The 27,987-nt window shown below is 34.1% G+C and overlaps 1 protein-coding gene across 1 annotated transcript; it reads right to left on the reverse strand.

Annotated features, from left to right (window-relative positions):
• Positions 1-1,732: 1,732 nt before the first annotated feature.
• On the reverse strand, positions 1,733-27,856 carry LOC141519614 (olfactory receptor 5L1-like). Its single transcript, XM_074231806.1, has 4 exons — positions 26,935-27,856; positions 18,805-18,850; positions 15,673-15,733; positions 1,733-1,930 (listed from the first exon to the last, which is right to left on the reverse strand). The coding sequence occupies exons 1-4, from the start codon at positions 27,854-27,856 to the stop codon at positions 1,733-1,735; spliced, it is 1,227 nt and encodes a 408-aa protein (XP_074087907.1).
• Positions 27,857-27,987: the final 131 nt, after the last annotated feature.

The raw sequence follows: 27,987 nt of genomic DNA on the forward strand, positions 1-27,987 counted from the left end.
CATTAATATCCTTGATAGTCTTCATCTTTTCATCTTAGAGGTGAATTTTGTAATTATTTCCTGCATGATGTTTTCAAGGTTCTCTTGTTGGTCCAGGCTTCTAGTAGTTCAATGACTCCCCTACTTTGAAGGATGAACATATACCATAGCAATTCAAAGTTTTGTTTGTTGTTCTATTCATTGCTGAGAGAACATCAGATTTTCAGATGAATACAATTAATCACTACCAAATTGTACTTTTCTACCCAATCTGTGATTTTGCTTATAAATTTTACTTCTAATTATTTATTCTGGTTTCTAGAAAGAGATTGTCTGTTACAGCCAACAGTGAGCCTTCCTAAATGTTCTCCAGTGTGTGTGTCTTCCCACAGGTTGCCATATTTCGTCACCGACTACACATTCTCAATTCAGTATACATATCATTTTTTATATGTTGGAGGCCAATTGCTGATTTGTATTGGCAGAGAGTTTCCTCATCAAAAGTTCCTTGTAGGGAAAGATACAAATGCAATTTAAACAAAAAGATAACTCCTCTATATTCTTCTTAGCTGGTTCCTTTGAGTAATGTAATTGTAGAGGAGAATTATTTGTTTAGTTTTTAATTTTTAGAAAATGTTATTATAAATGTTATTTAATATGAAGAAAATGTTTTCTGAGGGTTCCCTTGGTAGCATGTAATCAAATGCAAATTCCCTCCTATTGTTCAATGCAACTTTATTGTTAAATGTAAATTCATCCTTTTACTCCTCCAATTTCCTATCTCTCAGAATGGGTGCAGGATGTCAAAAGAGGGGATGGAATTCCTCTTTTACCCACTTTGCCCTGAATTTTCCCTACATAGGAATTGGACAAGACTATAAAAGTTTGACTTAAACTCCCCTTGAGGTTGAACTCACTAAACGCAGCCAGTTCTTACAGTGTTTTCCATTTTCTCTTTCCCCACACTCACCTAGACCTTTGTTTGTCAGCTTGTCCTCAAACAATTCTTTGTCTCTCCAGGAAAAAAGTTTAATCTGCAAACTTTACAGATTTGTAAACTAAAAATTCTGAGCTTTCCCACCTCCAGAGTCAGTTACAAGTTTTTCACTTGCTAAAGAACCCTGATCTTTTTGGTAGCATTAGGCATTTCCCCATCATGTTATGCATGTGCCAGGATAGATTGCAATGCTTTCTCTTTATACCCAAGTATTGCAGTGGAGAGAGTCCAGTGAACCTAGAGAGCCCGGAAGATCTAAATTCAGCTCTGGCCTTAGATATTCCTTGGCTTGTTATTGCTTGAGTTTCATTATTGCCTGTGAAGACTCACTCTGACCCAGAAATACAGGAGTAAAAGAAAATAGAGATTTTTTTAAAGAAAATACAATACAAAGAAAGTAATAGGAAAGTTAAGTAGAGATTAAAGAAAAAGCCAGTGGCTGGAAAGCTAAGAGAACAAGCTACTTTCCCAAATCTCCTTAAATTCTCTCTCAGGGTCCATGGGAGGGGTGGTGACCTGGGAGTGACCCTAGTTCCACATTGGAGATTTTGCCTTTTTGGGAAGGGTTCTCTTATGGGTGGTCTTGGTGTTCCCAGCACCTGTGATCCTGGCTGCCCCTAACAGAAAGAGAATGCAATCCAGAACAAATGGAAGGTCAGATCCTCAGGCCATGGCCTAAATCAGATGATAAATGAAGAAGGAAGATTCCCTTAACCATGCAAACAAAAGACTTATGAAATTTATCTCCCTGTGATCTCAACACTCTATATGCCCATGATCCTCTGCATCATATTCCTCCCTCAAATTATTCAGTTCCCAGATTCTTTTGGGCCTTTCAGAGTCCATTTGGAGATGAATACATTGCAGGTAGAACTTCACTGAGTCAGGATCCAGAGTATGAATGACTGGCAAGTTGATTGGCATCCTGCAGAGGCTGGACTTGGAGATACATAGCTAAAGAAATAAAAAAGGGGGGAAAGCAAGCAAAAACCATAGAGATATTTTAACAGAGAAGACTTTTTAACAGAGGTGCAATAATTAAGAAAAAAAACTAGAAGGTCTATAAAGAGTAAGAATTATATTTTTATGATCCTAAGCCAGTATTAGAATACTTTTTTAAAAGAACATGGATTCCAATATAACAAAGATTTATTAATGGATGCCTTAATTAATGGATGCCTTATTAATGGATGCCTTAAATAGTACTGAATTTTAAAACTGCACTGATAATTCTTTTCCTTTAGGTAACTTGCTGTGATAAAGTCACATGTTATGTTAAGACAAAATACTTGCCAATTATTTAAAATTTAGATGATAAGAATTCCAATGGCTCACTCTCATACTTAATTATGAGGCACCTGAAATGATCATGGCAATTTGCTATTATAGAGCAGAGAGAGATATGAGGGCATGTTACCATATGAATTAGATGTCTTTTACAGGAAGAAGTCATACAGACAATCCTTTTCAGTGAACCAGGCTCCAGGTCTGCCAGGTGAGGGATTCCTTTAAGAGAATTCTAACCCAGTTGAAGCTAAGGTGGCTCTCTCAAAGGACATCTGCTATATTCAACATCAAATCCCATAGGGCTAATGGCTTCATTAGAATATTGTCTATCTAATTTAACATGCCTGATGTCAGACAAATCAATTATCAACACATTGTATTATAGCAATTACCTATAACCAGAGCTTCAGGTGGCTTGAGCACTAAGGAGAGTCAAGAGTGTTCCAGGCTTTAATTTGGTATAAGCGATGCTGGGAAAAAAAAAAATTGAATTGTTGTTGCTCATGTACCTAAGTACAGTGCTGTAAATGAAATGCAATAAATAGATTTTGAGATGTAAAAAGATGCAATAACCCTAATACATATGTGAATTTTTTTTATAAAATCAACTTTTTGCAATGAACCCATGTAGTTATTAACTATGTTTAAAATAATTAAACAACATGTCTTTTAGGCTAGGAGGTTGCCCATCATCTTTATACTTCTCACATAAAAATTAGCTAGAGATTGCCACAGAGAAATCTCAAATCACCATCATTATTTTATTTTCCTCATGTTACATAGGTGCTTTGCCCTCAAGACAAATAATCACAGTTTAGTTCCAGTTTACATATATATATATATATATTTATATATATATATTATATATATATATATATATCAAGAAACCTCTATACATAAACTTTCAACTACTAGACATCCTCATAATATAAATTATTACTTTCAGAAATCTTTAAAGCCATTAGAATATCTTCGGTAACCTTAATTTTATAACATGACATTGATTCTAATGGAATAAAACAACAGTAAAAACAACCTAGCTTTCAAGTCAGTTAACTCATGAGTTATTAAATTTTACAAAATAATATTTCCATCATTATATTATGCATGAATCCACAGAGTCATTCCAGAAGGGGTTATAATTTGTGATATTTCCTTTATCACCCCTTCAAAGCAATCACATGTTAATTTCAGGCTTTAACACTGCAGTATTCAAATAGTATATATATATATATATATATATATATGTATATACACATATATATATACATATATATATATATATGTTCACAAGAGATAGCCAAATATTGTAAATATAATTTCTTTGCAATTAAAAAAAGAGTATCACACAACTAATAAATACATCTTATTCATCAATGAGTTATTTTACAGTGGGACCATGATTGCTATTTGTTCAGGCATCTGGCAGAGCCTCCCCCTCCCCACATTAGTTGTCTGCAGTTAAAATCTCTTTCTTAAGTCTCTGCTGCCTCTCCTCCTTCTCTTGCCCCAAGGGATCCTGTTTCTAAAGAGGTTGCCTCATCTCCAGATAAGATCCCAAATCCTGACTCAGTTGAGACCTATTCTTTTAAGGTGATAAAAAGACCATGCACTCAGACCATTCCAATTACAGATGGAGAAGGATGGGTTTACATGTGATATTCAACTTTATGCTGTCCCACTTAATAAATATAAGACATGGGAGAGAACTGAATGATTCCTGTCAAGATCCAGTAGATTTTAGAGTAAAAATCAAAACTGTTATTCAAAGACAAGATGAATCAGTATTTCAATTCTTTGTTTAGTAGAGGCTTTGGATGAGAATTCTGGTTTAAAGCATGATTAGGAAGGAGGAAGACAGACTCAATTTTGCTCTTATTTGTTGTTATTTATTAACAATCTTCAACCTTCTTTGTCATGGAATATTAAAATTACCCTGTCAGAATGGTAAACTAAACATCCCCAGTTCATAGCTGAAATAAGCTGTTCAGCTACCACAGATCTTAGCTGTTGAGTTAGAGGAGAACCCACAATAGATAAGTGAAAAAGAAAAAAGAAAAAAAGACAAGTTCATACTATGCAACAGTTAACAACTCCTATCTAAAATCCACCTGTCACTAGTAGTGAATCTGAGAATCAAAACACATGAGTTTGTCATTATTGAAAGAAACCAGGCCATGGGAGAACAATTAAAAAAAAGGAATTTTAAAAAATCCTTCCCCCAAAGTCTTTCTGATCTTTTAAAAAATCCCCTCCTTTTGTTACTCTTGGACAAGACCCATTTTCAGCTATTGTCCTGCCTATTCTACTGTCACCCAACTCCCACCCCTTATAATCTCTCATTCCTCATTCTTCTACCCTATGTACTGTGGCTAATCTATATAGCACTATTTTTCCATTCTTGTTCATTCCAGTGCTCAATACTTTTTTGCTTAACACGGGAAAGACAGCAATTTATGTGAAGTCTGTTTTTGTTTTGTTTTGGGTTTTTTAGGTTTTTGCAAGGCAATGGGGCTAAGTAACTTGCCCAAGGCCACATAGCTAGGAAATTATTAAGTGTCTGAGGCTGGATTTGAACTCAGGTACTCCTGACTCCAGGGCCGGTGCTCTATCCACTGTGCCACCTATCTGTCCCTATTGCCACCTAGATACCCCTAACAGTCTGGTTTTTAAAACTGTCACATTAAATTCTTAAACTATTCTCAAAAAATGTGGTTGCACAACCACTTTCTCTTTAAGCTATCCCTCCTCAAATCCCTCTCTCACTTTTTTTCATTCACATTGTAGGTTTTCTTTCTGGCTTCTCTTAATTCTGCCTCTCTCTAAACATAAAGAAGATAGCAGAGGTTATCTGTTATTCTACACTGAAAGCTTGTTCAAAAGAATATAAAAAATATTTAGGTTTAATTGCGTATTTTAAAGGTTAAAAATTAAGGATTAATTTATGCAAAATATTTTTAGATTTGAAAATTATACTGTGGACTTTTAGAATTTGGATATAAATCATATAAAATAAATACATTTTTAAATCTGCATTTTACATTTTAAGGAAATGTCTTATTCCTCTCCATAAACTGATAAAATAATTTGAAAAATATTTTGCTGTTCGATTTTGAGTGGTTGTAAAGATTAACAAAAAAGATGTCTGAGTTATAACAAGGAAAAAGTTTTAGTGTGATAGATAAATTTAAATATTAAATTGTAATAGACTAAAATCTTAATATACATATGAAGTAGCTAAAAAATTAAAATTGACCCTAAAATTATTTTCTGACCTGTCTTATTAAGCATGTTTTAAAAAAAATAATAATAATAGTAATTTAAAGTTGATATCACTGCATGTTACTACCCACAGTAGTTCCTCTCTTGTCTTCACCAGCCTGGAGAACAGAGAAGAGGTCACTGAATTTTACTTGGTATTTGGGTAGGGGCTAAGCCAGAGCCTCTAAAATCTTGCAAATTGTCTCTCTGTATATACTCTTGAAAAAAAAAAATGTAATGAAACTTTCTAGGACTATGGAACCCAGATGTGAAATGTGTTGAAATGTTCTCATGTTTGAGTGTGATAGAATTCTAGTATCATGAAACATGCCTGGTTTGTGAGTTCTCATGAAATAATCAAGGGATGGTTTCAGAATAAAGAATGGAAGCTGAAAATCTTGCGATATTAACTGTTTTTTTTTCCATTAGATTGCAGAAATAAAAAAATTATTTGATTTTGTTAAAAAATAATAGTAATAGGGGCAGCTAGGTGGTGCAGTAAATAGAGCTCTGGCCCTGGACTCAGGAGGGCCTGAGTTCAAGTTCAGACTCTTACATTTAATAATTACCTAGCTGTGTGACCTTGGGCAAGTCACTTAACTCCATTGGCTAGCAAAAACAAAAAAAAAAATAGTAACATATGTATCAGGAGTTAAGGACATATAAGGCAAAATTTGACTTGATTTTTATCCAAAATTTAGTTCTGAATGGAAAAGCAACAGGATTACATAAATTAAGAAATATATTAAAGCTATACAATCACCTGTTTAATTCTATAGCCATATTTAGACTGATTTTCTGTGCATTACTAAATAATATATATATACATATATGTATATGAAGAACTTGAAATATTAAGATGAAAAATGCATAATTTAGATTATGACATGTTCATGCATGTTCTATTATTTAAGAAATATTGGTCAATATTTGGGAGTGCTGTAAACAAATGGAATGAATTAATTAAGAAATTCTAAATCTCTACAAAATTTTTATTGACTTTGACTTATGCCTTTCATAAGATTAAGCACAAATAAAATATTATAATCATGAAGAAGATATGTAGAATCACTTGATCATAAATCTTTATCAAGAATTTTCTGTAAGGAAATCTGATGGATATTTTACAGTTTTTGCTACCTGATTTTGGTAGTTTTAATTAACTTAATTGCTATGAATGGGTTAATCATGTGATGTTACTCTTTAAAGAAAAGAATTTGACTTAAGGGTGTTTGTTTACATGAAAAATTGTGACTTTATCAATTTGAATTACCAGAGAATATAGTAGAGGAAAGTTGGACAGAAAAATATGTTTAAATCATTCCCTCTGCATTCCCACTGGCCATGTAACTTACATTATTTAAGGCAATATGCATCCTTACCTCTATCCCATTTTTCAGGTTCTTAGAATGAGTTTAATCAACTTTTAGTTCTTTAATTATCTCATCTACTTCTTGGGGGTCACTTTGAGGGTTATATAGGGGGAATGGAATAGAAAATCTAATCCTGTTGTAGGAGTATCAGTGTTGTAAAATTCCAGCAAAATCTTTCCACAGAATGGGAAATAATTGTGTAATTTAATTGTCAATCTAGTTATATCTAAGAATATAATTATATAAGTTAAAGTGGAAGATAGCAAATTTGTCAGTGCTATTCAAATAAGCCATCTATGTGGCCAAAGAAAAAATTGTATTTGAATAAATTTTAAGGCCTCGGTAAACTTTGCCATTTGGGATAAAAGTAATTAGTAAGGTATATTTTCTCTCTCTTAAACCCTCATTTTATAAAGACCCTTGAGGCTCAAGGAAAGTTATACTTAAAAGTTCTGTAGTAATTACTATTTATTGCATGTGAAAACCTTAATGGGATTAATTTATAATGCCTAAAAAATAATTTTTGTACAATTTTATGTTTGATAAATTGCAATTTAAAAAATGTAATTTTGCCTTATGTCTGAAAAAGTGAAATATCTATCACTTTAAAAGTTCACAATAAATGTATTTTCCTTTTTAGCTTCAGGAATATTTATTGCTCTTTTCAAAAACTCAGGAAAAGACTATTATAATTTTTATATTATTTGCATAAGCTACTAAATTTTCAAATCTATAAGTTATTTTATTGTAATAATGAAATGATATTGATTATAGCAGTCCATTTTTCCCCAAGGTTACTATTTGTCAAATAATTATCTATTAGGTTAATATTAAAAGCATTTAATGTTTATAATAAAAAGGTTTTTGCTGTTTTGATCTAAATTTTTTGCCATTCCATGACATATATATTACATTAGTGCTTTGAAATTATTATGTATTACATTAAGTTCCTGTAGAATTTTATTTTTTTAGGATATGGTACAAGATATGATATAATTTTTGATATAACTTTGTAACAATAGTTTTGTATTTTAAAATATGGTAGAAGTAATTCTTTGATGATTAAACCTTTATAGATGATGTTCTGAATCATATTTAAGTTGAGGCTGTGATACTTAAATTTTTTGTATGTTTTATTATTTATTTTTTCTCCCTATTTTTTCTGACATGATATCTAGATACTACTGTTGTATGCTTTGTTACATCTTAAATTCAGAATATTTGTAGAAATATATGCAAATGTTTAAGAATCAGTTTTTAAAAGGATTCTTCAAGCAATAGTGTATTGACTGTTTATTTAAACAAGGATAATAAGTGAATATAATAATAGAGAAAAACTTTTTATGAAATTTGTTATTATATGTTATTTGTTCCAAATCTTTTGTTGGGCAATCACCTGTGCAACATGGATAAAACTTTGTGATTTTTCTATGATTTTTTTTATTTTTACTGCTTTTAGGTTATAATCACTTTAAGGCATTTTCTGATGATTTAGAGTACAATCTATGATTATTGGAAATTACTATTCAAGATTTCATGGGGGGTGGCTAGGTGGCACAGTGGATAAAGCACCGGCCCTGGAGGGCCCTGGAGTCAGGAGTAACTGGGTTCAAATCCAGTCTCAGACACTTAATAATTACCTAGCTGTGTAGCCTTGGGCAAGCCACTTAACCCCATTTGCCTTCCAAAAAAAAAAGATTTCATGGGACTTAAAACTGGCCTTCTATCTTGATTATGAAATCCACTTATCAAAGAAATGTGAGTGTATCATAGTCTATAGAAGACAAAACCACAATGGAGGTTGGACACTGCAGATGACAGGGTCATTGGGATAAAATTTGAAAGAGTAATTTGCAACAAGTTCTGAGATTGTACTCTTTCTGATTCAGTTTCATAAAATTTGATATTTGGAAAATGTCTCACTCATAGATTTAAAGTCTGGCTTAGGACATTTGACTATTCACATGACCACTGCCTAGAGCAGACATCAATATCCATAAGGGAACATGTCTTTTTTATTTCCTTATCTTAATGGTAAATTGCTATAATCATGTCAGATGATTAATATTACAATTAAGTATAGAAATTTAAGCCATTTGGCCTACATTTATCTAAATTCTAACAAACCAGCCAGTCTAGGGTATGGTTTTGGCATCACTTTTGCAGGGAAATCTTATTGTTATAGCAGTTTATTTTAAGTGGTATAATATCCTCTAAATGGAGGACTATAAAAAATAATGCCAATTAACCTCTATATGTAACTGAATTTTCTGTGAATATAAATAAGGCAATTGGCAAATCAAACTGCAACTCACCATGACCTAAGCAATTCCAGAATTTCATTTTCTAGCATTAAAAATATTCGATTTTGATGGTTTTAAAATATTGTGTTAAGAAATTCTTTCATCAGAAAGGAAAATAACAGCAAGTAACCTGGATTTAAGCAATCTCTGAAGTAGCATTCAAAGCCATAGAATTCTACCAGATAACTCCAGAAGAAATGGACCTGAATTTTTCTCTGTTTTTTTTTGTGCTTCTTAACTGTATGCTCTATATAATCAAAAGAGGACCACCCCCTTTTGATCTCCGTAATTTCCCTTTTGCCATTGCAGTTCTATTACCCACTTTATGTACTATTTTGGACCTTACATTTCCTGCTCATATCTCATGGCAACACTTGGTCCCAAAGATATATCATTCTCCTTCCAATTTGCCCATCCTCTCCCTAAATCTTTATTTGATTGATCTAGAGATGATACTAAAGTCTTTGAGATGAAAATGGGGGAATATCTAAATCTGATTCTCTTTAATTCTATATTTCTGGGCAAAAATTGTTTTTGAGCCTCTAATTGAGATTTGTAAATCTGAACGTTAGCCCCTGCCCTCCTCAAGGACTGTTTCTCCATTTATAAATCTGAAGGCAGGCCCTGTCTGTGTGCAAATGACTAGTCCCCCTCAAATTGCAACTACAAGTTTAGACTCTCACAATTGTGTAAACAATCAAAAACCACTGCAAGAAGGCAGGAAACTGGGCTGGTTATCTCTTTAAGAGAGACTGAATAAATTCTTATAATTATGGGATTTTAGAAAGGGAGAAATTCCAGTGTTTTATATATGTCTATAATATATCTCATAACAAAATAAAATATCAAGTCCGAAGAGGAAACAATAATGCTGTTTCTAACTGAATGTTTGTCAGTTCTGACAGAACTGATCTTATGGATAGGTTAGAGAATCATAAAATAATCAATGATACCTCTTTTAACTAGAAACTTACTTTGCTGGCCTCCAAAATTGTGCAATCTTTTGTGAGATTTCCACAAATGTTGCTTCCTCATGAAACTATTGATTGGTACCATTAATGATCCCTCCTTGGGGGAGGGATGCCCCCTTGGTAAGATCCTAGAAATAAAATTTCATGGGAAAACTAACATTAATATTTTTTAGTCTAAGAAAATCATGGTTAATATTTCATTTTCCTCAATTACGAAATAAAGATAACAATAATTGTCGAAGTGTAATAACAATAATAATATTTACTGTGAGTTTTTTCAACTTTATTACTGGTGAAAGGTTAATTTTCTTACCCGCTGTGAGGAATGGAATGTGTCCCCTTTTAGAGTTTTAAAATAATACTTGTCCTACCCTCCTTAATCCAGGAAAGAAGTGTGTCCTCACCCAAGAGAACGATGTAAATTAATAACAAAATCGTGAGATGATCAACCCTGATCGATGCCATCCTCTCAGCACTTCAGAGAGCTAGAACAACCCTATGATATTGGCAAGGCACAATGGTATCTTCACCCAGGGGAAGAAAGCAAAACAAAACAAAAAATCCTTCAGAATCTGATGACTACAACTTTTTAAAGTATTTTTTATTTTTTTAAAAAAAATCTCATATTTTTCTTTCCCTTAATCCAGATTCTTCACACCAAAAATGTCTACTCTGTTAACATGCTTAACACAAATATGCAGGTACAATATTAACCTGCAGGGAAGGGGAGTGGGAAGAGAGGGTTGAGGGGAATTTTTTAACTTAAAAATACACATAGTCATATGGATGAATATTGAAAAACTTTCAGAACATATATTTGGATAAATAAAACATCAATAAAAAAAAAAAGAACTGAGTCCTCCTTTGGACTTGGAAAGATTTGTCCTGCCCTCCTGATATTTAAACTCATAAAAAAAATGTTACCTCTTTCAGACTAGAGAACATTGTAGGATTTTTCTCTTTGAGACCAGATAAAAGAATGGTCTCCAGGGAAGTTCAAGGGTTTATCTACTCTTGTTATGCATATTATGTCCCCTTCCCTTGATGCTCTATAAATTTTCTGATCATCCTCAGCTCGGAGTGGTCATTACTCGAAGGGCCTCCACCTATAGGATTTTGGTAAATTCCAGAGAATAAATCTTCACATCTAACTTGTATTTTCTGTCATTTTTAACACAATATTTTAAGATTTTTGTTTTTAAGGTTAACAATATCTTCCCAAATGCATTAAAAATTAGATAATATTTGTAAAGTCCTTAGCACATTGTCTGGCAGGTACAATGTCAATGTGTAAAATACCTCTTTCTGGGCAGCTAGGTGGCACAGTGAATAGAGCACTGGCCTTAGATACAGGAGGGCCTGAATTCAATTTTGATCTCAGACACTTAATGAGACCTTGGGCAAATCACTTAATTCCATTTCCTTGCAAAACCAAAACCAAAATAACACAAAATACCTGTTTCCTTCCCTGCTTACAACTTGACTAGAATGTCTTCTTTCTAGTCCTTCCTTGAACAAGATTATAGTAAATGAACAGCAACATAGCAAAGCCCAAGCCACAGACTGTTGAAGAAGAAATATTAAGGGAAATATCTGTGCTTGCCTGGCACATCCTGTGGATTTCTGATTTCTATTCCATTGTTATCTAGATAAATAGTCCCATAGTGGGATATAAAGACCCTCCTAAAATAGCACACACCCCCCAACATACCCATTCAGAACCCACTGAAATATAAATTGTTTTAGCTTCAATGTAAAAAAAAAAAAAAAAGCTTATTCCTCAAACCCACCCCAAGGTCTTTCCTATAGAAACTGGGTATAGGTTGTGGGAAATACCTCATGCCCTTCTGAGATCTAAGTTCACTGACGTAATAGGAGTAATCTCAACCTTTCTCCTCTTATCCTTCTCTTAGCATGAACCACATTCCCTGCTTCTTTTTATAAACTGGGGCTATGCCCCTGACAGGGGCCATTGCTGTTATAAGCCCAGTTGGGTTTGCAAACTATCTCTGATCTCTCTCCCACATACTTCTCCCTTTCCCTATGCTAACTGTGACACTTCTGCTGCCCCTTCCTCCCCTTAATACTCTAATTCCCTCAGTGGATCTACCTTTACTTTCTTTATTTCTTCTGTTTCTAGCTTCTGAGAGAAACTCACTCATTTCCTCAGTGGATGTGCCTTTACTTTCGTTAATTCTTCTGGTTTCTAGCTTCTGCTATCTACAATAATACTTAATGTTTTTAAATCCTTCTGGGTCAGAATTGGTGCTTTCAATAAATTTATCCCATGTGAATGTGAAACCAGACCACTCTGAAAACATTTCCCAAAAAACATTTTTGAACTTCATTTTTAACTTTTTTCAATTGGTTCCCACTTCATCAAGATCACAGGACATTTGTTAGAAGATATTTTAAAGGCAACATCTTCCAAACACCTAATTTTGCAACTGAAGAAATTGAAACCTATAAAACTTAACAGGCTTCTCCAAGATGTTGAGAGTGCTGAATATCAATCAGCATTGGAATTCAGACTCCGTTCTCAAGACTCCAAATTTAACTGCATCATTTTCTCCTTTAAACAATTTGAAGACATAAAATAGAATCAAATTAGTTTCTGTCATTCTTATTCCTTATATTATCATATAACTATTCTCCAAGATTATCCTTCTAATTCTTTGATGTTAGGTTCTCTGACACTAGTTTGATGGCAAAATAGGCAAGAAACAAGTTTATGAAATAAGATTTATTTATCTTTTTTTTGAGCGGTATGTATAATTGTGTGTGTGTGTGTGTGTGTGTGTGTGTGTGTGTGTGAGAGAGAGAGAGAGAGAGAGAGACAGAGAGAGAGAGAGAGAGAAAGAAATGGATGCTTTTGTTAGTTTATAAAACCTTTCTAAGAAACATACTGTATTCTGTAATGTATACGTGTGTGTGTATGTGTGTATGTGTGGTATGATTTAAATGGAAGTCAATTATATTTAAATCTATTTCCTTAATTTGATCTGTTATTGAACTCTCTCACAGGTCGATGTTTCTTGTTCATTGTCACTTTTCTAACCAGGGGACTGTGTAGAAGTGATGATGCTTTTCTGAATGCATTGAATATATATTTATATAGACAGATAGCTATATAATCATTTAATAAACTTTGTACAAGGAAAATACACTTTTAAATTTAAGAATCTATTTGAGTGATTTTTGACTTAAAGTGTACCTTTCAATTATAGACATATTAAAAGAAAGGAAATTAAGACACTAATAGATCCAATTATTTTGACCAAAAACAAATGAAGTACCAAGGCATTAGTCCCTTAGTCCTTTGGGATTGGTCCATGAATAGTTTTGATTTCTCCTATTTTTATAATAAATAACATAAAAAGTTGAAATGATTATTTTTTAAAGGTTTGGCATTGTTTACCCAGGAACATCAATAGGGTAAAATGTAATTGCAGTTAAGGTCATCTGAGAGTTTACAAGACAAGAAGTATAGTTTGTGAAAGTTCAGTGGGATTCATTATTCTGAGCAGAAATGAAAAGGAATTGAAATGTATTTTGGTAACAACTTCATTATTTTGTCTTTGCCTATGAAAACAATTCTTGCCATAATGGTCCCAATAGTCTTGCTTATTCTAAATCCCCATTAAATTTAAATTAATGAGCATAGAGAAAAAACTATTAATAACCCCATGAGGCCTCCATTTTGAAGGGTAGGATTTCATCGAAAATCTAGCATGGCAGTTTCTTATACAGAGTGAATAAAGCAAAGCAGACCAGAATAAAAATATCTTTGAAACTTTAAAAACATAGTATGGAACTTCAAGACATTGATTTAGCAAGATAAAAAAGGGGATCGAGAGTCCAAGTTTAAGTCCCAAAAGATACCATTGAGAAGTCAATGCCTAGTCTGATATGTCTTGATTATCAGAACAGTGGTTCCTTAGAGGGCAACTATTTTAATGATTTCTGCTAATTCACCAAAGTAGAGCCAGCAGAGAGGAATTCTATAGAAGTATGAAAGAGGGCTATTATACAACTTGACATTATTTCCATAATTCTTAGCTACCACAACTAACATGTAACTATGCATTTGGGAAGCAGCGTACTGCAATGAGAAGCATATGCTGGCTCAGTAGTTTTTTTTTTAATTTTAATATGTGTTTTAGATATATATATATATATATATATGTATATGTATATATGCTTTTTAATTCTTGCTACCTACACTTGACTTGCCTAGGGATTTCAGGTTAACAATTTCTTCTCTCATTCATTATTATGGTGATAATGTAGGTTTGGAATGTCTAAAGATATAGAAGGAGAGAAAAGTCACATTAAGAGAATAAAATCTGAATCCTCCAAGGGACAAATGAAAAAAAAAAGTTGTATTGCCCAGTTAGTATAAAAAATTACCTTTTTATCTGAGTTCATTTTTGTAGAAATGAATAAAGAATTTAAAATAGGGGCAGCTAGGTGGCACAGTGGATAAAGCACCGGCCCTGGAGTCAGGAGTATCTGGGTTCAAATCCAGTCTCAGACACTTAATAATTACCTAGCTGTGTGGCCTTGGACAAGCCACTTAACCCCATTGCCTTGCAAAAACCTAAAAAAAAAACAAAAAACAAACAAAAACAAAAAAAATAATCAAATTAGGCTAGCTAATTATAATTATAAAGAAATCTGGATACAAACCAAGATCCAAAATTAGGAAATGTAGTTTCTAATTGATAGTCTCTAATTAGAGGTTTTCCAAGTTGGGAGGGCAAAGAATAAGATACAGGGTTCTCTATTTATTAAATGAAACTATGTTGATTAATTATATCTATTTGTATGCATGAAACAATACATGAATCATGTTTTTTGTTTTTTTACCCTTCATTCTTTTACCATTTATTTACCCTTCATGACATCAGTGAGATGATGCTACAATATACATGCAAATTAAATTTTGAATAAGGAGGTGCTATGTTAAGTCACCAGCCTCATTTTCTCCTCCAGAATCAACTGAAACCAGTGGTCAGATGAGGCAATCAAGGTTAAGTGACTTGCCCAAGGTCACACACTTGGGTCCTCTTGACTCCAGGACCAGTGCTCTTATTCACTGTGTCACCTAGCAGTGGATAAAGCACTGGACTTGGAGTCAGGAGGATGAGAGTTCAAATCCAGTCTCAGTCACTAGACACTAGTTGTGCAACCTTAGGCAAGTCTCTTAAACCTGAATGCCTCTAATCCAGAGCCATCTTCAATTATCCTTATTCATTTTTGAGCACTGAACCCAGATGACTCTGGAGGAGATAATGAGGCTTGTGGTTTATCTTGGATTCAAATCCAATTCATATGCTTGTTAATGGCATCATTTCACCAAATGTCATGATCTTTTGAGAATGAAAACATCAACCACAACCTTAATATAAAGACCCCCACTTAGGGAGGTCTTTATATTAGTCACACTTATTAGCTGTGTAATCCCGGGCATGTCACTTAATTCATTTTATCTCAGTTACCTTCTCTGTAAATTGAGCTGTAGAAGGAAATGGCAAACCACGCTTCCAAGGATCATATAATCTAGGTGAAAAAATAAAAGAGAAGATGGTAAAGAATATATGTGGCAGTTCAAAATGGAGTCATTGCATAGAAGAGAAAATATAAGGCAGTGAGAAGTGTCATACCAATGAATAATTAATCTCTTTCTGTACTGATTATTTCTTTCTATGCTGGTCTTGCAATAAAACTGACCTCCTATCTGAAGAGGTCAATGAACTTTGGCAAAATATCTTGTCCCTCCCTGGAAAAATCATCATAAACCCCTGCTTCCAGGCACAAGATAAACCCTTACTGCCCAGAAGAGAGCACCTCATTCCTGAACCTTGCCCATCCCCCCATCCTATTGTTTAAAATCATTAACAGAAACTTGAAGTTTTTCAAAATACCCCCATCCCATGGTTCAAAGATATTTTACAGAAATTCAGCTAACTTACCAAAAGGAGGCTGGGGGGCTCCTATACAATATATAAGGTTGTTATGACTCCTACCAAACCTCTCCAAGAATATTTATAACACATATTAAGTTACTCCCTAAAAATCTCCTCTTTCACTTTTAGCCTTTGTTTACTTTCCTTAAGAAAAAAAAAAAAAACCTGAAGTATTTGTAGTCCTTCAGTATGTTTGGGTCAAGAATCAGTCTTTCTTGAAATGTATTCACATCTTCTTCAGAAACTAGACCATTCCCCAATATTTTCCCTTCATTAAGTGAGGGAGAATCTGATTGATTCTCCTGATTCTCATATTCAACCTACTCCATTTTGTACATGACCTTCATTTTTTACCTATCAATTCTTTCATTATGATTTTGGTGGAGGACTCAGCTCCCTCCTCTATTAATCACTCATCTATAAACCAAACCAAGAAGATCTACCATATCTTCATCACTAGAATCAGAATTGTGTAAAAGACCATTAGGTAGCTCTCTCACAGAGGTTAGAGCATCAATTAAGCATAGGGCAAAACAAAATCACACTTAATGTTAGAAAAGTCAATGTGTCTATGGTGATGAATAATGCATTAACTTGCAACCAGGGCCAGACAGGTGGTGCAGTGGATATGGCACTAATACTGGTGTCAGGAAGACATGAGTTCAAATTCTACCTCAGATACTTTATACTGATTGTATAACCTTGGGAAAGTCACTTAAACCTGATTGCCTCATATCCAGGGCTGTCTCCAGGCATCTGATCGAACGCACATGATTCAGGAGGAAAAGTATGACTTGTGACTTAGCACAGCACCCCCAAATCAAATATTTTTCACTTTTCTCAAATTGGATTCTTAAAGTGAGGTTCAGAAAAGGGACTTAAAGATTGGATTCAATTTGGGGTGAAGAATTTGCCAACCCTGGGACTCAAAAAGATTAAGAAAATGTTTAGATTTTAATTCAAGGGTTGCATAAACATTTTACAATTAACTTTCACAGGTTAGAGTCTTTAGACAATGAGCTTCAAAAAAGTAAGAAGAAGGTGGGAGAGTTTGGGGAATCATGCTCTCCAGATCAGGCTAGCTTCCCACAGAAAGACAAGTCAGCAGGGGGAAAGTAATAGAGAAGGACAAAGGAGAAGGAGACTTTGAGGGATGACACTCCCCCTCCTGTACTCCAAAGGAAGGCCAGTCACCATATGTAGGGCATTAAGAGTAAGGGATGCCGCTCCCCCAGAGTGGACTACTCTCCAAAGGCAGAGTAGCAACTCACCTGAGGAGTGAGCTGAGCTTTTAAGGAATTATATTGATTAGGGACAGTAACTCAAAGATCAGAGATGAGGTAATGAGGGGATGTAGATGAGGGCTAGTATGGTGAAGACTTAATCTTTTCAGGCTAAGGTAGAGATCCATTGATTTGTTGATGGAGGTTTGTCCTTTGCCTGAGAGGAGCAAAGCAATTTACCAAAAAAGTCATTAAACTCTCCTAGCCTAGACAATGGAATGGGAGGTGGGGTTTACATGATCAGTGCAAAGGGTGCAAATTAACAGTTATAAAAGACATTTCTCTGTCCAATATTCCCCTACTTCAGTTTGTAATAGAACCATCACCCGATGTCATGGTCTTCAAGAATGAAGGATAGACATCATCATTACCCTGTAACCAAATGATTAGAGGAAGAATTCCACCATTGGTCTTTTGAATCAGGGAGTTGTATTTCTGCTGCATAATACTGAACTTAATGAAATTTGGTAACCTGGACCCGGAGGCTTTTTCTTAGGGAGTTTATTGGTGGTTTCTTCAATTTCTTTTTCTGAAATGGGGTTATTTAAGAAATTTATTTCCTCTTCTGTTAATCCTCCCTTGTATTTTTGTAAACATCCATCTATTTTGCTCATATTGTACAGTTTATTGCCATACAGTTCAGCAAAATTGTTTTGAATTATCTCTTTGATTTCTCTGTCATTGATGGTTAGTTCATTTTCATTTTAGATACTAGTAATTTGGCTATTTTCTCTCTTTTTAAAATCATATTAACCAGAGTTTGATCTATTTTATTGGCCTTTTTATAAAACCAACTCTTGGCTTTATTTATGAGATCAATAGTTTCCTTACTTTCCATTTAATTAATCTCCCCTTGATTTCCAGAATTTCTAATTTGTTATTTAATTGGGAATGTTTAATTTATTCTTTTTCTAGATTTTTTAGTTACATGCCCAATTCATCCATCTCTTCTTCCTCCATTTTATTCATATAAGCATTTAGAGATATAAAAATTCCCCTCAAAATTACCTTGGCTGCATTCCATAAATTTTGGAATGTTGTCTCATTATTATCATTGTCTTGGATATAATTATTGATTTTTTCTATTTTTGCTATTTGATCCACCCATTATTTAAGATAAAGTTATTTAATTTACAATTAATTCTTGGATTATCTTTCCCAGACCCTTTATTACATGGAATTTTTATTGTACCATGGTCTGAGAAGGGTGTATTTATTATTTCTGCCTTTCTGCATTTGATTTTAAGTTTTTGTGCTCTATTACATGGTCAATTCTGGTAAAGGTGTCATGTACTGCTGAGAAAAAGTTGTATTCTTTTCTATCCCTATTAAGTTTTCTCCAGAGGTCTATCATATCTAAGTTTTCTAAGATTTTATTCACCTTCTTAACTTCCTTCTTGTTTCTTTTGTTGTAGATATCTCTAGTTCTGAGAGAGGGAGATTGAGATCTCCCATTATTAAAGTTTTGCTGTTTATTTCTCCTAGTAATTCACTCAATTTTTCCTATTGGAATATGGATGCTCTACCACTAGGTGCATACATGTTAAATAATGATATAGCTTCATTTTCAATGCTACCTTTTAAGAAGTTGTAGTTTCCTTCCTTATCCCTTTTAATGAGATTGATTTTTGCTTTGTCTGAGATTAGTATCACTACTCCAATTTTTTTTTTACTTCTGATGAGGCATAATATATTTAGTTCCAACCTTTTACCTTTACCCTGTGTGTATCTCTCTGCTTCATATGTGTTTCTTGTAAACAACATATTGTAGGATTCTGGTTTTTAATCCAGTCTGCTATCCACTTCCTTTTTATGGGACAGTTCAAACCATTGACATTTACAGTTAAGATGACTAATTCTGTATTTACCTCCATCCTATCTTTCTCTTTCTTTTTCTCTTTCTCTTTCATTTTCTCTTATTCCTCCTTACCAAAATTTTACTACCTTTCCCCTTTGACTTTTCTTTTAAAATTTAACTTTCAGTTTATTTTCACTTATACCTTCCCTTCCCTTTTATCTGTCCCTTCTTTGCTTATCTTTTCCTTTCCCAGTACTCCCCCTCCCTGTAGATTAAGTTAGATATTTTTATAATTTCTTCTGGATATAGTCCAAGAATTGGAATTGCTGGGTCAAAGCATATGTTGTATTGCTCTTTATGTTTAAGTCCTATACCCATTTTGATCTTATTTTGATATAGGGTGTGAAATATGGATCTATGACTAGTTTTTGTCATACTATTTTCCAGTTTTCCCAACAATTTTTGTCAAATAGTGAGTTCTTATCCCAGAAGCTAATGTCTTTTGGTTTGTCAAATAGTAGATTGCTGTAGTCATTTATTGCAGTTTCTTTTGAACCTATCCTTATCCGCTGATCCATTACTCTATGATGACTGTTGTTTTATAGTATAGTTTTAGATATGGTAGAGCTAGGGCACCTTCCTTTTGTCATCAGTTCCCTTGCTATTCTTGCCCTTTTGTTGTTTCAGATGAATTTTGTTATTTTTTTTCCTTCCTTGGTAAAGTAGGTATTTGGTAATTTGATTAGTATAGTACTGAATAAGTAATTCAATTTGGGTAAAACTGTCATTTTTTAGTATATTAGCTCTACCTAACCACAAACATCTAACAATTTCCTAATTATTTAGATATGACTTTATTTGAGTGAGGAGTACTTTATAATTGGGCTAATAAAGTTTCTGCATTTGTCTTGGCAGGTAGATTATTTTGGGAGGATTTAGAACACTCATGAATGAAACATTTATTATATACTGCATGTATTCAAAGAAGTTTTGCTAAACATTGTGATTATAAAGAGAAATATAAAAATGTTTCTGCTCTCAAATAGTTTACATCTTAATGGGCAAGAAAATACATAAAGAAGGTATCTGTTGCAAGTCAAATAAAAAGGTCTTATAGTCTTCAGGGTACATTATAAATGTTAATCCCTCTTTTCCTAATATAATTTCCAATGAAAGAATTATATAAGTTTCTGATGTTGAACCATAATAAAGTCAAGGATTTTGGTTTCAAGTTAGAAAACTCAAATGCTAAATACATTATTGTGATTTTTTTTACATTTTACCCACATACTTTTTGTCTTCCAGGCATGAAAATGAAAATAAATTTGATTGTGAAACACTGAGATTGTAACCAATATGTTGAGGTCTTAGTTGAAATTATTGATTTGCATCCTTGAGGTACATTTAAAATTAGAAAAATAAAATTATCAAAATAATCAAAAGTATTTACAAGTCAAAATTGGCCAGAATTTATGGGTATTATATTGAAACTAATAAAAGAAAAAAAGTACATTTTCCCCATGAAAACTTCAAAATCTAATTTATAGGTGTTCCTTTGCATAATTACTCCAGTACCTAATTAAAGTACTCTAGGACCTAATTACTCTTAGTACCTAAAATGAAACCAAGGACTAAATTTCTGCTGACTAATTCAGACTAGGTCAAATATCCTTCTTCAAGAAACTGAGAAAGTACTCTTTTGTGGATGATTTTTTTTTGAGGTTTTTGCAAGGCAGTGAGTTTAAGTGGCTTGCCCAAGGCCACATAGCTAGGTAATTATTAAATGTTTGAGGCCAGACTTGAACTCAGGTGCTCTTGACTCCAGGGCCAGTGCTCTATCAACTGTACCACCTAGCCGCCCCTTATTGTATCTGTAAATTCAGCTCTCTCCTATGCTTCATCTATAAAAGCTCCTTCTACCTGCTCTATTAAAATAGAAGATTCATATGAGAATTATCAGTATCATTTTTCTATGCAGGAATACATGCAATTCATCATCAAGTCCCTCATATTTTACCCTTCTCCTCAGCTCTCTATGCTTCACCTGAGTTATGTATTTGAAGGTCAAACTTGCTGTTCAGTTCTTGTCTTTTCAACAGGAACATTTGAAGTTCCCATGTTTCATTGAAAGTGCATCTTTTCCCCTGGAAGAGGATGTTCATTTTTGCTGGGTAGTTAATTCTTGGTTGCATTCTAAGCTCTTTTGACTTCCAGAATATTATATTCCAAACCTATCATCCCTTAACGTAGTTGCTGCTAAGTCCTGTGAGATCCTTATTGCAGCTTCATGATATCTGAATTGTGCCCTTCTGGCTGCTTGTAATATTTTCTTTTTGACTTGGGAGTTCTGGAACTTGGCTATGATATACCTGGGGGTTGTTGATTTTATCTCTTTCCAGGGGAGATCGATGTATTCTCTCAATTTCTATTTTACCCTCTGCTTCTAGGCTATCAGGGCAATTTTCTTGTAAGAATTCTTTTAAAATGAGGTCAAAGCTCTTTTCCTAATCATGACTTTCAGGCAGCCCAATAATTTTTAAATTATCTTTTCTGAATTTGCTTTCCAGATCAGTTGTTTTTTTCAATGACGTTTCACATTTTCTTCTATTTCATTCTTTTGGTGTTGAAATATTGTGTCTTGATTTCTTGTAAAGTCATCAGCTTCCTTTAGCCCTATTCTACATCTGAAGGATTTGCTTTCCTCAGAGCTTTCTTATCTCCTTTTCTATCTGGCCAATTCTGCTTTTTAAAGCATTTTTCTCCTCAATGATTTTTTTGAACTGTTTTATCCATTTGACCTAAGCTGGTTTTTAACATGTTATTTTTTCAACATTTTTTTGGATCTCCTTGACTAAGCTGCTGATTTTGTTTTCATGTTCTTCCTGCCTCTCTCATTTCTTTTCCCAATTTTTATTCTATCTCCTTTACTTGATTTTCAAAATCTTTTTTGAGCTCTGGCCTACCCTGAGCACAACTTCTATTTTTCTTGGAGTCTTTAGATGCAGAACCTTGTACTTCCTCATCTTCAGAATGAGTATTTTGATCCTCCTGGGGATCATAGACAAAATATTTGTCAATAGTCAAGTTCATTTTTTCCCTTGTTTACTCATTTTCCCAGCCTGTGCCTGGTTTTGGGGTGCTTCCTGAGCTTTTGAGTTTTATTGGCACACCCCCACAAGGAATTCAGTGTGTGAGGCTCTGACTGCTCTCCTGGTCTGTGAATGACCACAAGTGCACCCCTCTGCCACAGGGCTGGCGGGGGCAGGGGTCCCTTATCTATGGGGGGGCCTAGACTGTGATCAGTGTCTGAATGTTGTCAGAGCCCCAGAGTCTTGCTCCAGGGACAGAGGAAAGACCACAGAAGTCTACCTCCACTCCTTTACCCTCAGTGGGCTGAGGACTCAGGGTGTAGTTGCCTAGAGGTTCCTGCTTGCTGGCTCCACAGGCTTTCTTCCTGGATCAGGGCTACCATGGCTAGAGCTGATGGCTCTGAATGTGCCACGACCTCACTCAGGGCCTGGGTTTCATTCTTGTTCTCACAGAGGTCTCCCTGCTGATCTTCCAAGTTATGCTTGGTTCTCCTTGGGGTGCAGGTCAGGAAACTGCTGCTGCTGCTGGTAGCCACAGCTCCGAAGAACCCTGGGGCTGTTTCCAGGAGGCTGAAGTATTTTCACTTTGGCAGGACCACTCCTCTAACCCTGTGGAACAGAGTTTTTCCAATATTTTCCAGGATACCTTGGGCTGGAGAATTGCCTTACTGGATCTTTCTGTGGGTTCTGTCTCTCGAAAATTTAGTTAGAGTCATAATTTTAAGATTTTTGAAATATTTTGGAGACAGCACCTAGGAGAGGCTCTTCACCTGCTGCCATCTTGGCTCTGCCCCCTTTACTGTTGATTATGTTTGATATTGGAAAAAGTTGCAAAAGCCCTGAGAATCTAAATTTCCTATTCATGTAATGAGAGAGAGAAAGTAGCTACTGCGCAATATACATACCAGTGCTAAATGCTATGTTCTGATAAATCATTTTATTCATTACTGAGATGACAATAATTGTTTAAGAGTAAGTTACTAAAAAATTAAAGTTATTTTCTATGAAGAATGAAAATGTATTCAAGGTTGCCAGAATAAATGTTTATTTTTATTTACACTTTGAAGTATCTTCATTATCCAAATTGATTATTTTCTCCCAGTTTCCCTTCATATAGGGGGTTTTTACATAGCTGTTTACATATTGTACCTCCTTCAGAGACTTATGCCTTTTTTTCTTTCAATCACACTTGAAGAGGTACCAGGAACATAATAGCCTCTTTTGTTTGTTTGTTTGCTTTGCAAGGCAATGGGCTTAAGTGATTTGCCCCAGTCTGAAGCTGGGTTTGAATTCAGGTACACCTGATTCCAGGATCAGTACTCTATTCCCTGCACCACCTAGCTGTCCCTACATAATATGCATGGTCAAAAGAGAAGGTTAAATTTTAAAAACCTCATAAATAATAAGAGAAATAAATATTCTCATAACTTAAGAATGACCTTTATGCAGTTATCAAAATACCACAAGGGAGATTATTATTTTCACTCTCCTTCATATTGGAGCTATTCTGTGAAATTCTCAAAGTCATACCATTGACCAAACAAGTAAAAGAGGGAAAAAATACCTTCTGTGTGTATTCTAGGTTGGCACAGTTTCCATTTTATTTATAACCAAATGTTACAGAAATTATTTGCATGCTGTTCCTGTAGGAAACTGAACCATTTCCATTTAAGGGGTCATGAATCTTTTTCTCTTCCTGGCAGTTGGTTTGAATGGAAATAGTTAGAATGATACTTATTTCTAAATGTCTACTCCATACTGTCATTGTCTGGCTTCAAGTAATTAATGTATATAAAACAGTTTTCAAAGTATGTATTATTATTATTAGCATGACATAGGTGATAGAAAGCTATTCTAACTATCTGGAAGACAAATTAAATCACTGTCTCTGATGAATAATTGCTGTTAGTCTTTTGGCAAGGCTCTTAATCTTTCTTTGCTCTTGGAGGCAGCTCCAAAGGTCTAAAGGAAGATACTGAACTCTGTAAATGGTGTCCTTATATGTGATTTCCCAAGAGCAGGAAAATAATATAGATCCAATATCAATCTGTGTCTCATTCTATATGTAAGTAATTGTGCTGGAGATTCAAAGATACAAATGAAAATCTTCCTTCTTTCCACAATGTTTTAGCATATTGTGGAAAACAACATAAAAATATGGGTATGCACAAAATGAATGTGGAGCATTTGGAAAGAGCCTTCAAGGGAGAAGAATTAAGCAACCAGGAAACCACATTTCACAGAAAATAATTTTTGAAATCAATCATGAAGACTCATGAATTTTAGTATGAAATGATGAGAAAGGAAGATATTCAAGTACAGAAAGGTCATGGAGATCCAATTTTATATGCTCTTCTTAAGGTAATAAAGATAAGACTGTATTGATAAATCAGGGAGTATGTGAGATATAAGAATAAGAGAAGTGTAGGAAAGAATCATGTTATGAAGTACCTTATAAATTCCAAACAAAGGACTTTATTTCTGAGCCTTTCTGTGATAGAGAGTTACTAGATTTTTATTGAAGGAAGAAAAGGAGAAAAAAGCTGAGTAGAATATTTATTGAATAGGGAGAGACTAAGTTCTTGGAGACCAATTAGAAAGATATTGCAATGGTCAAGCCAGTATATATTGAATCCCTCAATTAAGATGGTGACTGTGTGAAGAGAGAGAAGGGAACTTAAGTGAAGAAAGTCACAAAAGTAGAAATTACAAGATTTGGCATTGACTAATATTAGATTTAAAAATGAAATTAAACACTTCTTCCAGACTTTTCATTTTGGGGATTTGTAATCAGAAGTTCAATGAGTCAAAGCGATATAAGTGTAGGGTTATGGTTGACACAGATGTCAGTGATTTCTTTGAATTGAAACTTCATTCATATTCTTATTCCTAGACTTTTGCTGCTTAATTTTGCTATTTCAAGTCTCCCCTCAATCCAAACTACCATCCAGTTAGATGTTATAAACGAAGGCATCCCAAACTTGAAAAAAGGATATTCTCCTATCTTGTGTTAGGCATTCTCTCAAAAGCAGAGTACTTACCAAGTGATCACCTTTCTGTTTATCTGCTTTGCTTGTAAATTCTAGCTTGCTTTAGATGGATGAGTTTTCAGTGGGAAAACTTAGTTCTCTTAGGCTATTAAGATCTGAAAACCAAACACATTACATTTACTAATTCTTGAAAAATAAACCACCTCTATACAAGGACACTACTTTCCATGTCTCAAATGCATTCCTTGCTTTCTGAGGAAGACTGAGGTGCTTTTATATTTGTCAAGTCATTTCCTTGATAAGATCTCTCAAAATACTCTCTAATTATGATACTTCTAATTTCCAGGTCCACAAAGACACAGACACCTGGGAAATTGTGGCATGTACTCATAAGGAACGAATAATGCTTAAAATATAATTTGTTTTTCATCATTTTCAGAAACATGAGAGAACCACATTGAAGTATTGAAAATGACAGCTCTTTGAAAGTATAGAAAGAGGTTAGTTACTCTGTTTTTTTTAGGTAATCAGTAAATTGGTAATCAACTTCACCTGTCAGTTTTGGGAGATACACATTCAAGGGATTGTACTTAGTTGCACATTTGATAATGTTAATTAAATACTCAATAAACTACAGTGGTTGCCTAGAATCTCTAGAATAACATATAAACCTGGTTTTTAAAACTCTTAAGGCTCCATTAAGTAGATTTTTTTTATTGTATTTTTATATTCAGGGCCCATAGTAGTTTCTGGTACTTAATAGCAATTTAATGAATACCCTGGCATTGTCAGACAGAGGCCCCAGTCCATTTCTCTAGCTTTGTCTATGCATCAGTGAAATCTTGGATCTATTGAAGTTTTGAAATGCAATGAATTTTATATTGAGCATGCCATTTCCCTGCAATATGAAATTCTTTTATACCAATTGTCATGGTTCCACATTTGGGTTTAAGGAAATGTTCAGACAAACCAAATAGTCTGATCATACTTTATATCTCATTTACTCTGTTCAAAATATCAATTTCTAAATTAACCATTCTATATAAATGTAAATATGTGCATATACACATGCATGTAAACATATATGTGCATATATAGGTAGACAAATAGATGGAGATATCTTTCCATTAAACTGAGAGGTATAGATTGACAAATCCATCAATGTATGATATTTATATCATTATTAGTGATGATAAGGAGGAGGATAAAAAGAATAATGACTATGTTGAGAGTAGATATGGAAGTTTTCAACATTCTTAATGGATACCTGTTATTTAAATTTTGTTGACTGAAAATCAAGTCAACTCTTATTGGTCCCATTAAAGTTCAGGATATTCTAAATGAAAGATATTAATTAGTTTGCTCAGTCATACAGCAAGTAAAGATACAAAGAAGAATTAGAATCCAGACTTTCTGGGCACAAGTCTGACATTTTTATCTAATATTCCATGCTGATTTATTTTATTAATTATTAAAACAAATATAATGCCAGTATACCAAAAAGTACTCTAGAATGAAACCTGACAGGGGAAAGCTCAGGAATATTCTAAAATAGTTCATGGATATTGATTACAAAATATTTTATTCTCCTCTCCTTTTCTCCAATGTAGAACAAGGGAACACTATTTCAGAACCTATCACTTTTCTGAGGGCATCTTTTACATCCTTGTTCCTCAAACTATATATGAGAGGATTTAGCATTGGTATCACCACAGTATAAAACACAGTAGCAACTTTGTCTGAATCTAGGATATTTCCAGAACCTGGTCGGCAATAAATAAAAAGAATTGTGCCATGGAAAACCACAATGGCAGTGAGGTGGGAGGCACAAGTGGAGAAGGCTTTGCGCCGACCCTCAGAAGAGCGGATTCTCAGGATGGTGATGAGGATAAATATGTAAGAGGTGAGGATGATAACGATGGTGGTGATCTCATTGAAACTGGCTACTGTAAAAAGCAGCAATTCATTGATGGAAACATCAGAGCAGGACAGAGATAACAATGGAGGGAGATCACAGAAAAAGTGATTAATGACATTGGATCTGTAAGAAGATATTTTAAGGGCTAAGCATGTGTGAATCAATGAACTCACTGTACCACAAATATACGAACCACACACCAACATGATGCAAAGTTTATGAGACATAGCAATCATGTATAACAGTGGGTTACAAATGGCTACAAAGCGATCATAGGCCATCACTGCTAGTAATATGACTTCAGTGACCACACATGTGCAGAACAAATAAAACTGTATAATGCACCCCAAGAAAGAGATGACCTGATTTTCTGTTACTATATTAACCAACATTTTTGGCACAATGATGGTAGAATAGCAGAGATCAACAAAAGACATGTGACTGAGAAAAAAATACATAGGGGTATGAAGACGCGGGCTGATCTTGATCAGGATAATCATTCCAAGATTCCCCAAAACTGTGATGGCATAGATCATTAGGAATAGCAGGAAGAAAAAAATATAGAGTTCTGGATGATCTGAAAATCCTAAGAGCATAAATTCAGTAACTGCAGTGCAATTTTCTTCCTCTTCCATCATTCAGTACACTGAAAGTTAAAGAATAAATGCAAATACTTATTATATGGTCCAAAAATAAGTTTTATCCATGCTCTAGGAAAATAATATTAGAATCAATTACAATATACATTTAATAGAAGAGAAAAATTACA

The sequence above is a fragment of the Macrotis lagotis genome, chromosome 3 (assembly GCF_037893015.1).
Source record: "Macrotis lagotis isolate mMagLag1 chromosome 3, bilby.v1.9.chrom.fasta, whole genome shotgun sequence".
Lineage (NCBI taxonomy): Eukaryota > Metazoa > Chordata > Mammalia > Peramelemorphia > Peramelidae > Macrotis > Macrotis lagotis.

Excerpts from the sequence above, each read along its gene's own strand:
- LOC141519614 (XM_074231806.1), bottom strand. The coding sequence starts at position 27,856 with ATGATGGAAGAGGAAGAAAATTGCACTGCAGTTACTGAATTTATGCTC. Across the intron at positions 15,734-18,804 it reads ACAAGAAGGAAGTTAAGAAG|ATTATATGATCCTTGGAAGC; the intron begins GTGAATAAAATC and ends TTTTTCACCTAG. Across the intron at positions 1,931-15,672 it reads CAGCTCAATTTACAGAGAAG|CTATGTATCTCCAAGTCCAG; the intron begins GTAACTGAGATA and ends TTATTTCTTTAG.